Source organism: Pseudorasbora parva, chromosome 15, assembly GCF_024679245.1.
Source record: "Pseudorasbora parva isolate DD20220531a chromosome 15, ASM2467924v1, whole genome shotgun sequence".
Taxonomy (NCBI): domain Eukaryota; kingdom Metazoa; phylum Chordata; class Actinopteri; order Cypriniformes; family Gobionidae; genus Pseudorasbora; species Pseudorasbora parva.
In genome coordinates, this window is record NC_090186.1 from 37491020 (window position 1) to 37503667 (window position 12648).

General features: G+C 37.8%; 1 protein-coding gene across 1 annotated transcript in view; it reads left to right on the forward strand.

Annotated features, from left to right (window-relative positions):
• The window catches only part of man1a1 (mannosidase, alpha, class 1A, member 1), a 162197-nt gene that overhangs the window by 133317 nt on the left and 16232 nt on the right, over positions 1 to 12648 (forward strand). The window contains exons 8-9 of the mRNA XM_067417967.1: positions 6134 to 6249; positions 11165 to 11384. Coding sequence (XP_067274068.1) covers positions 6134 to 6249; positions 11165 to 11384 — 336 coding nt within the window. The remainder of the gene's footprint in view (positions 1 to 6133; positions 6250 to 11164; positions 11385 to 12648) is intronic.

The following is a 12648-nucleotide window of genomic DNA, read 5'->3' on the forward strand; positions in this document are numbered from 1 at the left end:
CGACTTTGCTTGCCAGCAGAATGATGGAAACTTTGTTTGCATTTGGAACTGCCGTTTTCAGCCAGCTTTTGACATTTTTGGGCGTAATCTGGATCAGACGGTTCAATGCCGTCTGAGGTTGAGGCTAGACAGCTGGCAGCCCTGAAACTGTCGAGAAATGGCACGACTCTCACTGCATCTCATCTTCATCATGCTTTCAGGGTTAATTATGCAACACAGTCAGAAATATACACACTCTTCTCCTTGCGTTCATCCTCTAGATGACACGTACATCAATAGTTTGAGATGTTTTATGCTGGTCTCGAGGCAACGGGAATGATGACTTCAGTGAGGCCTGCTCTGCAGTGTTAGGCGGCTTTCGTGCCGTCCTCGCTCTGAGGGATTTATTGGAGGCTTAGTCTGGAGAGCTGTCTCAAATTCATGGTCAGCGATGACGCAGGCGCTTGATGAAGAGCAGGAGAACAAAGATGCTGCAGTCAGAATAACTGCACAAATTCTGATGGAGGAACATCAGCACAGAGTGAAAAAAGAGAGGCTTTTGAGCTGTCAGTATGGAGCAATCCGAAGCGGTTTTCTTTTTTCGTGCATCGGAGCAAGTCCTCCTTTTTTGCTTAGACAAAAGTCGTTTGTTTAGATGATCGTAAACAAAAATGATCTGAGATGGCAGCAGGCCGCAGGGAAGATGGGATGATAACGTACAGCTGCACTTAAAAATAGCTGTCAGTCTTTTTGCTTCACACAAATAGCCCAGAACAGTCCTGAAGGCCTTTCCATATGGGTCAGTTGTCATGTTTGGGTTTGGGCAGCTAGTAGCTCCCGGATTGACCTTTATGAAACAACCATCCTATATATTCCACCATCTACCCTCCTTTTACCCTTTCTCTCTTTTATGTTTTTTTTTTCTCCTCATCCTTGTGCATCAATTTAGTTTTACGTTGTCAGGAATTCTCAGTGTTTCAAAGCAGATTTTGTGTCTCTTCAGTTTAGCTTCAAATGTGTGAATTTCCAAAACGTAGTAAGTATTCTAAAGTGACATGCTAACAAAAAATCTCACAGGAGACTGAATTGAAGCTAAATTATTATGATTATTATTATTATTATTATTATTCATAATAATAAGAATAGACCCTTTTACAGCCCACGTGATCAAAGAGTTGCGCGCGCAGTTTGGCAACGGAAGTGGTGTTGTTCCCTAGTGGTTCTAACGTGTTAGCAACTCCGAAAGTTTATCAAAACGGTTTCCCAGCATCAAAATGTCTGGCTGTTGCGTTTTCGGTTGCACTAATCGCTATTGCACACCAATGGGCTTAAGTTTTATAGGATTCCGACAGGATCACGGCCGTTTTAGAAGAACCGGCGCCGGCAGTACCTGTGGCAGCAGACGAATAATGCATTGATTGGAACGAGGACATAAATGCTCGCATAAAAAAATTACATTTGTAAAACATTTACTGCACTTGAAACTTCCAACATTGGCTGCCACTGGTGTGTATAATGTACCCCCCACCCCCAGATTATCATATCAATAATCACAGTACTTATCAATTTCATTTGTAATGATTTTATTAATAGTTTAATAGCAAAATAACCATCTGAGAAACGTATGCAAGCAACATAGTTGCTATTAAAGTAATATAGCATTACAAAATTAAACTTTAAACAGAAGTGGGTCGACACATACGAATCAATAACAACATAAAATGTAAGGAAAAGGATAAATGTATGTCTGTGTGAAGAATAAGAATAAATGTAGAATATTGTATTTGACATTTTGTACATGCCCACAGACAACGTATTGATAAGCATCCAGTGATTGATATGCTTGTCTCGGGTGTACACGCTCGGTTTCTCAACTAAATACGTATATATCCGACCACTGTGTATCTGGCCATCTGCTAACGTCTTCTATCCACTCCACTATAGTACACGGATCTGGTACCCGAATACCATTTGATAAAGTCAACTTTTTAAAATAACTTTCTCGGTTTGTGTTGCTTAATCCGCTCACATAGCTTGACATGCTGCTGATTCTCGCCACAGTTTGTTGCCAAAATGATTTTCACACAGTGAAAAATCAATCACACAGCGACAAATCAAAAAAATGATTTGTCGCCACAGTTTGTTGCCAAAATGACGCATACGTTGCTACGTCATCATTGAATACAAACAGTAAAAGGGTCTATAAGAATAAGAATTTCTTCTAATCATTTATTGTAAATCTAACTTTTTTATGAATATTTGTATTTTAACATTAATACAATTGTTACAAGTTAATACAAATTAATACAAATTGTTACATTAAACAAAATCATAATTTATTAAAATAAACCTAATTCTAGTTAGTTATTATAATTGATTCGAATTACTTAATTTACTCTCAAGAATGTAATTTACTAAATATAATTTAAGCTGTATGAATTTTTTTTTTTTTAATGCTTAAATTTCAATTACACACACACACACACACACACACACACACACACACACACACACACACACACACACACACACACACACACACATACAAAAATGAATACATTGACATCCTTCAAATTATTTTGAGTTCCACAGAAGACTTCTTACAGGTTTGGAATGAAATGAGGGTGAGTAAATAATGGCAGAATTCAAATTTTGCATTGAAATTGTGTAATTTTGTCGCTTCGCATTTTGCTTTAAGTAATTGTTGCAGCTAAGAACGAAATGTTGGGATATTGTAGAGTATCAGACATGTGGTCTGCTTCAGTGCTGCTCTGTGTGCTTCAGTGCTGCACAGAGATACTTCACACGTTCTCGGTGTCTGTTGGGTAATAAGCTCAGCTGGTCTTCAGATTTTGCTCAGGAAGCACGTCAAGAGCTGACAGCAAAAACTCCGGTTTCCTGCTGTCAAGCTTTTACCAACTGAAGACCTCACATCTCCTTTTCACAATGAAACCTCTTACCAACAGCGCAGGACGGTTTGGAGATTCTATGTGATGTATGCGAACTAATATTTCTACAGTGGGGCAAAGCCATCTTATGTGACTAAGAAGTTAAATCAGGTAGTGCAGAGCTGTTCAAAATCGAGCCCGTGGGCAAATTCAGTCTGCCATGAGTTTATCAATGACCTCCTGCTAAAAAAAAAAATTGAAAGACTTTCTTTGCACTGCAAGAGAATGAAACAACCTCTCCCATAAAAAGTAATGAAGCACTTCAATAGAGACTGCAAAAAAATATATATATATATATATATATATATATATATATATAGAATAGTTTTATTCAGCTATGATGCATCAAGTTGGTCCAAAATACAGTAAATACATTTATATTGTTACAAAAATTACAATTCTAATCAGCTTTGCCTTCACTGCAACACTCCTCCTGAATGTTGTGTTGGTCCCCCTTTTTCTGCCAAAACAGCACTGACCCATCAAGGCATGGACTCCTCTAGACCCCTGAAGGTGTGCTGTGGTATCTGGCACCAATATGTTAGCAGCAGATCCTTTAAATCCTGTAAGTTGTGAGGTGGGGCCTCCATGGGTTGGACTTGATTGTTCAGCACATCCTATGAGATCTGGGGAATTTGGAGGCCAAGCCAACACCTCAAACTCGTTGTTGTGCTCCTCAAACCATTGCTGGACTATTTTTGGCGCATTATCCTGCTGAAAGAGTGGAGAGGGGTCAGCATGGGCACCCAGACTGGTCTTGTTATCAGAACCAGGATTAACTTCTTAAACAATTTGAGCTACAATAGTTAGCTTGATCAGACCACACAGGCCAGCCTTCGCTCCCCACGTGCATCAATGAGCCTTGGCCGCCCATGACCCTGTCGCCGGTTCACCACTGTTCCTTCCTTGGAGCACTTTTGATAGAGACTGACCACTGCAGACCGGGAACACCCCAGAAGAGCTGCAGTTTTGGGGATGCTCTGACCTGGTCATCTTAGTTTGACGATAGTCAATCTCGTTCAAATCATTACACTTGCACATTTTTCTGCTTCTAACACGTACAAAATGTTCACTTTATGTTAGATCTGATTTAAATGTGATTAATCAATTTGGCAGCACTAATTAAAATAAATTGTAATTGTAAAATTATTACAACATTACTGTTTTTACGGGTTTTTTTGATCAAATAAATGCAGCCTTGGTTAACATAGTTCTTTCAGAAAAATTAAAAAAATGACTGACCCCAAACTTATAAATAATAGTGTACATGTAATCGCACACTTACTTGCAAATATTTTATTTAACACCGTTTTGTCAAAACACTACCGTTTAGTGTGTTTGCTTAAGAGTTTTATTAAGGAACTGAGTATATGTAAACCCCATAGCAGGTGAGTTTTACGCGGACAAAAATCATTCACTTTTTCTGGGTTTAAAAACCTAGTTTAGCAAATGCCTTGAAAGAGGGCAGTTTTAGTACCTTTTTAGTTTATAAATAAACCTACAAATTGTGGGTTATAAGTCCATTGGTCTTTAACCAATAAGATTCCACTTAAGCATTCATTTGATAAATGAATGAGCTGCAGTGTATTCTTTTCTATCTGGCTAAATCCTTGATAAGTCAGGTCTGTGTGCGCAAGGAGGAAATAAATGTGTATGTGTGTAGGTGGAACGGTGAATGGGGCAGTCCGTTTAGTGCTGTCCAGTCCACTGTGTGTGAGAGATGAGGATCTGTGGGTCGAGGAACAGCACTGTTGTGTGATTGTCTGATTGATGATCAAGCTCATGAATATTTATACCTCATTAAGCACTTGTTTGTGTGATAGATACGTCAAGAGAAATCGAGCCACAGCGCAGACAGCCGTAAAAAATACACTGCTGAGGGAAAATGCACAGAAAGGAAAAACAAACATTTTGCCATAGTTTAAAGTCTTCTTTCAAATGTCAAAGGGGGTTCTATGGTACTCATTTTGCACTCAGCTAAATTTCTGAATTAGGCAGATATTTGTTAATCTTCCTCAGGGATATTTAAATTATGCAGCTCAGGGGCCAGTGAATAAAATGACCCGCTAATAGCTGATGCTTGACTTATGGTTTAAAATGTGCAATAACCAACAATCACAGCTGCGTGTCCTACATCAGCTTCATATTTTCATACTTTTCTTTTTCCAAAGCAATGTAGATATATTTTAGTTACTGCATATGTATCTCATTTAAATGCATTAAAGGGTTAGGTCACCCGAAAATGAAATTGATGTCATTAATGACTCACCCTAATGTCGTTCCACACCCGTAAGACCTCCGTTCATCTTCAGAACACAGTTTAAGATGTTTTATATTTAGTCCGAGAGCGTATGCAAGTGTATGCACACTATACTGTCCATGTCCAGAAAGGGAATAAAAACATCATCAGAGTAGTCCATATGTGACATCAGTTAGTTCATTAGAATCTCTTGAAGCATCGGAAATACATTTTGGTCCAAAAATAACAAAAACTACGACTTTATTCAGCATTATCTTCTCTTCCTTGTTTGTGTTCAAACCTCAAATAAAGATTCAAAAGGTTGTGAATCAGTGAATCGATCAATGATTCGGATCACATGCCAAACTGCTGAAATAACGTGACACTAGCGATCCGAATCATTGATCATCATTGAGCATCTTTGATGACTATTTTGAAGGTGTTTTTTTGTGACATTTACAATGTGCTGCTCAGATGGAAATGTATAATTATTCCAAAATCCTAATTTAATTGCATTATATATAATTATCATAAGACCTTTAGATTTAGTTTTATTGCAGTACAAAAATATGAATTTTATTTTCTGTATGAATTTTCATTTGTAGTTTGTAACCTTTTATTCATTATTTATGGTATGGTATGGTGTGTATGTATGTTTTTACCAGCTTTCAATGTTTTCAGTGTTTCAATGCACAAGCATCTACTACAATTACTACTACTCTATAAGTACTCCAGTTTCACTTTATGTTGATATTTGCATAATTCCAATCATGTTTTATCATACAAACGTACTGAGATGAGTGCTTCTCTAGCTCTCTTGTACTATGTCAACGCCTGTGTGTGTCTGTGTGTGTGTGTGTGCACATTCATGTCTTATGAATTTGTTAAGTTCTACAGCTGACTATTGTGACTGTACATGAATGCAGGAAAGGATTTTTCACAAACTGGTATTTTGGCTGTGTTGCAGATCACGTCTCAGTTGGAGGCTTGGGGGACAGTTTCTACGAGTACCTGCTGAAGGCCTGGCTCATGTCAGACAAAAGTGACGAGGAGGGAAAGAAGCTCTACTACGATGCCCTGCAGGTAAAGTCCACTTTTTACAAAGAGAAAAAGACCAGAGAAATGTTACATTCTTCTGCCTATTTGATCAAATGTCCAGAGGATCTTTGGTATCCATGTTTCTTGGAGGATGCCTTCAAGCTAAATGGACTTGTGTCAGCATTTTTACTTATATTAGGAACACAGTACCAACACAGTTGTGGTTTTTCAACCAGGGTTGAACAAAATTCAATAAATGTAATAATACAAGTTACCGTAAGTCAATAGAAGCATAATTACATAATTAATTTAGGCTAATTTACCTGAATATTACCGTTTGTTTTCTGAAATATAGAACACATTTGTTCAGGTTAGACAATTTTAGTACTGTCCAGTAAAAATTACCACAGTAACTGGTTTAAATTTCTACACACGATATCATACGTCCTTATTCCAAATAAATACATCTGCTGGATATATATTGAAGGTTTGCTCTATTTTAAATGGGTAGTGCATTCTAGGAAATGAACTGCTCTTCCACTGTGGTCATAAATGAAAGGTAATGTATTAAATATCATGATCGTATGCCATTAATTCTCTAGCATAGACCGTAAAAAAATATGGACGACTCGACATCATCCGTTTCCGCTTGGCAGATTTGAAGCTTTCAGGCGCCCTTGCACGGCGCGGACATCTTGGGACCGAGTCTGCGCAGTAGCGATTTCGGGACCGGAGTTGCGCAGTAGAGCGCAGGAAGTAGAGCAGGAAGTACAGTCGCGATATCAAAAGCCCGCCCACACTCTCGCAGATGCAGAACAATTAATAATGTTGGTGTGAAATAAACAGTTATGGAAATGTAGAAATTAAAGCTAAAGCTCTAATCTGCTCCCAAAAATTCCGAAAAAAGTCTGTTAGTGCCTCAGTGACAACTTCACTCAGAGAAGCCGTCAGTCTCAGCTGTCAATCATGACGTCACACCCCCCGTTTTTATAGCATCAAATAACTAACTCAAAGTAAACTTATTTTTAAAACGAACACCTGAAATGAAATCATCGTGATGATAACTGCCTTCAGTGACATAAACTAACTTTGGGGAAACATTTTTAAAGTGTAATTTTATTATTTAGTTTGCCTCGCGTCCATTAGAAATCACAGAGGGGCGGCTATACTGGGACCGGTCACCGGGGGGCGATCGAGGCGCGAAAGCTTCAGTAAATGAGAGGGATACTGCAGGCTTGTTCTCTAGGTGTCATTTCAAACATTGATTATTAATATTTTCAAATATTTCTGTTTCTGTTCAGTAAGTTCATGCTAAAAATAAAATGTATTATTTAAATCTGCAAGGCATTATGTTTGTACTGTATGTAGATTTTTTTTTTCAAAAATAAACTAAAACTTAACAAAAAAAATAAAAAAAATTAGGAAACGTTTTGCTTTTATATTTGTAGTTAATTAAAATTCATAATAAATACTATAATATTATATACATAATACTAGAATAAGATGATTAAATTCAGGATAAATTACTATACTATCAATATATGCGTGTATTATATATATATATATATATATATATATATAGTTAGAATTCCTCTTCATGGTGTGTGTGTGTGTGGTTTCTGCTGGAGCTGTCCTTGACAGCTTTGGAAAGCTGGTGGGGACTGATTGTTACAGACCACAAACTCAATCCACACTTTCATTAGAGAGAAACATCTCAACCTGCCTAAGATAATGTTGTCCCTCTGGCCGTCTGTCTGGGTGCCTCCCAGGAGGGACTAGAACACACACACTTGGACTCCTTTGGACTCCAGGCCAATCATCCAAGAAAAGAAAAGTGCATTATTTCGGGTCACCTTCAGAGGGCTGAACCATTTTACCCAGGCATTCATTACAACTACATAAAGCTCTTTATCAGGCCTTTAACTCTCTATACAGCTTGATTTCACCTAATTTATCTCACTAACTATGGATAGGCCGCTCAATCATCTCCTTTCATCCCCACCTCTCAGCTGTAGTATTCAATTATTTGCCCAGTGCAGCAATGACTGTTGACATATCAGTAGATTGAGTTTCAGTTGTTAGAGCAATGCTAAATGCTAAAGTATTCATTTTTGTACCAAATAGTGTTGGGGGAGCTACTTCACAACTAGCTTTCCAAGCTACAAACTAGTGTCATTGGAATACTTGATTCTGCTCAACTGTGGTATTCAGGAAGCTGATTTCATGCATAATTGTTCTACTGTTTTAAAGTTATGGTGATTTGGAAAAGTGCAGGACCCCTGTCTACCAATCCGTGTCATGTGAAAGAAGATACATTGGTAACATTTTATTGTAGGGTTAAATTCTCACTATTAACTAGTTACTTATTAGCATGCATTTTACTAGGATATTGGCTATTTATTAGTACTTATAAAGCATATAATAATGCCTCATTCTGTATGATCATATTCTACATCCCTTAATCCTACAATAACTATATATATATATATATATATAGTCAAGGAAATTTTCAATTTGAATTTCTGACTCTCCCAGCTGTTAATATAATGCTGCAGTATCTCGAGGTAATACCCTTCTCAAATTCTTCGAGGTAATTTGTTCTGGTGATTGGTTCATAATGATCTAAGGTAATCATATGACTGTTTTTTTTTGTGTTAAGCCCCTTTTTGGGTAAGTCTACATTAGCCTGGCTCTGCCCTCCTACGTACTTCCGCTCAATTTTCATTTTCCTTCAGTACTACGTCTGGGACTGCTGTGCAGTCTTAGGTTTTCTCCGAACAAATTTGTACCGGTCCAATCAGCGAACAGAGGGAGTGGCTGAGAACGATGACGTTGATGTTGAGCGCTAGTTTGAGTTGTAGTTCAGTAATACAAACTAAACCATTCATTGCATTGTGGCACCGCACCGCTGCCGAATATCCAGAAGTTAAAGCCGGAGCAATAACAGTCTTTGCTGGGGTTTGTTGGTGGCCATGATGTTGTGGCCCTCCAACAGGGTAAATTCGGGAAAAGTTTGATTTTCCAGATCGCTTCGTTAGTGATGAAGGAGTTGGCTGAAGCTATTCGGACGGTAACTGTTTCTCGTGGGGTCGGAAGGTATTGCCATCATTTAAGTTACATGGACTGGTCAGTTATTTTATTGCCATCCGTCTCTCACCACCCGCGGAAAAATCCCCGGCCGTGTTGATGTAATAGCTGTCCGAATCCACATCTCTGAGTTTTCAACAATATATCACTTCAAAATTCACTGTTTGTAATCATTTTTGACCACTGCAGAACACCATACGGTTGCTTTGCTGTTATTAGGATGCATTTATAGACTTGTATTTCCTTAAAATGCTGGCAAGTATTTAGAAGAGCAATATATTTCATCACCACTCAAACAAAATAAAATAAAAGCACTTAAACATTTGAATTGGTCTGTTATTTATAGCAGCATTTATTATCATACCAAGCATATGACATTTTATTTACAGCATACAATGATGTTACGGACCACGTGAGCGCTGCGTTCTCTCCACCGTGGCGTGAATAAATCACAATCCGAATGAACGAGTTTTAGGTTTTATCCTATAGTTTTATTACTGAGGTGGCATGCACATGTGCACTTTTATTTTGTAGTATTTCCATGAGTGAAACAGGCGAAGGGCGCATTACATACGTCACGACCAAACGTTAGCGATTGGTTATGGCAGATTCAGAGTAGCTCAGGGCAGATCCAATAGTTTTAAACCTCAACGGGGTGCCCGCCTTCGCGGAAATAAACCCTTGTCAATGGAGAGTGGCCAGACTCTATGTACAAATGAAATGTACGAGAGTCTGGTAAAACCAGGCTAAGTCTACATGGCCTTTGACCTCAACATTGTTAGTCTGCCAGTTAGTTTCATGTTGAATAACTATTTTACAACTTCTGAGGCCGTTATATAAAATATCACAATGTATACACTCACACCGATCAGGCATAACATTGAGGTGAAGTGAATAACGCTGATTATCTCTTCATAACGCTCCTGTTAGTGGGTGGGATATATTAGGCAGCAAGCGAACATTTTGTCCACAAAGTTGATGTATTAGAAGCAGGAAAAATGAGCAACGTGAGATGCCAGGCTCAGTTGGGAGGCCAGTGGGAGGCCAGTGATTTATGATTCAGGCTGCATCACAAGTCAGAATCAGATTGTGGATTGTAGCATTCAAATATTTCATCAGTTCCTTTTGCCAATTCATCAAATTCATATCGAGACGAAGCTGGTCATAGGTCTGTGCAGACGACTTGCCTGGTTCTTTTGGTCTTTACAGAGGATCTGTTCCGATGACTGTCATGTTTAAATAAGGAAAATATGTTTGATTAAATACTCATCTTACTCTTATTCAGTTAGACATCAATGCAGCATCCATGCTGCTACTTGTTTACAAAAATGCCATCAGTATGTGAAATTCTACTATATATTATTTAACACACTAAAAAAAACATTAAGCTGGCTGTTACTACTTTCAGTTTCTCCACAACACTGAGGCCATTTTTATGATGAAATAAAATGACTAAGGGTATGATGTAAGAAAAAGAAAGAGTCAGACCTTTTACTTGTTTCCTTACGTCCCTTTGGTGCCATAGTGATGAACGTCTCCAGTTTTCCATTCAAATGCACAGAAGCCCGTTTCCAGACAGATAAGAATCTCATTTCCCATGTGTGTGATGCTTCTGTAAATACACATCGCTGGCACACAGCTGTGACCCTGATCTCTGATATGATCTTCCTTACTCTGGGCCTTGAACTGTTCGGATGACGCTTTTGAGAGAATGAAATCACTCCGAAGCCTTGAATGTCCCGTTTAGTATCAGGCAAACAAAACAAATGCAAACAAGGACAAAGTTCATTTGAACCCACACAGTGTAAATAACCAGAGAGTGAAGAAATTGACATTAAAAGGTGATCTCTATTTTAAATGTTTTGTTCTGTAGGCGATTGAAAAGAATTTGATCCGGAAGTCAAGTGGAGGGTTGACGTATATCGCAGAATGGAAAGGCGGACTCCTGGAGCACAAGATGGGTCACCTGACCTGCTTTGCCGGTGGTATGATTGCTTTAGGGGCAGATGGCGCCCCCGATGATAAGACGGGTAGCCAGATGGAACTCGCGGCTGAGATCGCCCGCACGTGTCACGAGTCTTACACCCGAACAAGTGAGTGAGAGAGAACTGCTTTGATAATGTTGAAACAAGATATCATGTTTATATGGTATTGGTTGGTGAACACCCCCACATCACCTTGGTGCGGTCAAGAAACGAATCCTATTTATTCATTAATTTGTTTTTGTTTATTTATTTATTTATTTGGTCCTTTATTAAATTGTTCTTTATTTATTTATTAATTATTTTTTTATTATTATATTAATTAATTTATTTATTCATCGATTAAGTTACTTTTATTTTTTGTCGTTTTCCTTTAAAAATATTATATTTTTCACACACACACGGACACATACACTATATATATATATATATATATATATATATATATATATATATATATATATATATATATATATATATATATATATTTGTCTCACTATGTCCTGTCCTAGAAGCTAATTTAAAAAAATATATATTTGGTAATACATACATTGTGTAGTTATAGTTAGAAAAGTGCAGTACAAGTGATACCATTTTTATTTTGTATTTTTCTTGCCTACCAACTTTGATTGCAAAAAAAAAAACAAGTTTATTCTCGTTGAATAAATGATTATCGTTGTTTTTGTCTGAGTAAAGTGTTTACATCAATCAATCAATCAATCAATCAATCAATCAATCAAAACTTTTAATCAGGACACACTCCAAAAACACATAACACCAATACAGTAATACCAATACAAACACAACAAAAATAACAACAATAAAAATCCACAATAGCACACATTTACACACAAGCTAAAATGCCAGTGGTTCCACATACTGGAGAAGAATCTGACTGAACTTAGTGTTGGGTTTGTCAGTGCTAAGATTATACTATTTGCTGAATCAGTCCGTCTGCACACTTCTGTGCATGATATTGCGCAGCACTGCAGAGCAGGTGAGCACACCAGCACTGACAAACATCTGACTCGCACTGCGCCAACGTGGCACCTTAAGCAGCAGCCTCATTCCATCATTATATGCTACAGTAGGTTTCTGCATGCTGCTCTTCCTATAGCGGCGTCATAAATGAGCAGTATACATAGGGGTACAAAATGCTCTAAAAGTGTAGTTTTCACTGATCCTGAGCACATATGAAATTTGCAGATTAACATATTAGCTTGTGTATATGTCATACGACATTGTCTAAAAATGTCCCTATCATCAGACAGGTCATCAGTTATGTAATGTCCTAAGTATTTAGCCTCATCACACACTTTAAAGGTCCCGTTCTTCACGTGTTTTCGAAGCTTTGATTATGTTTACAGTGTGCAAT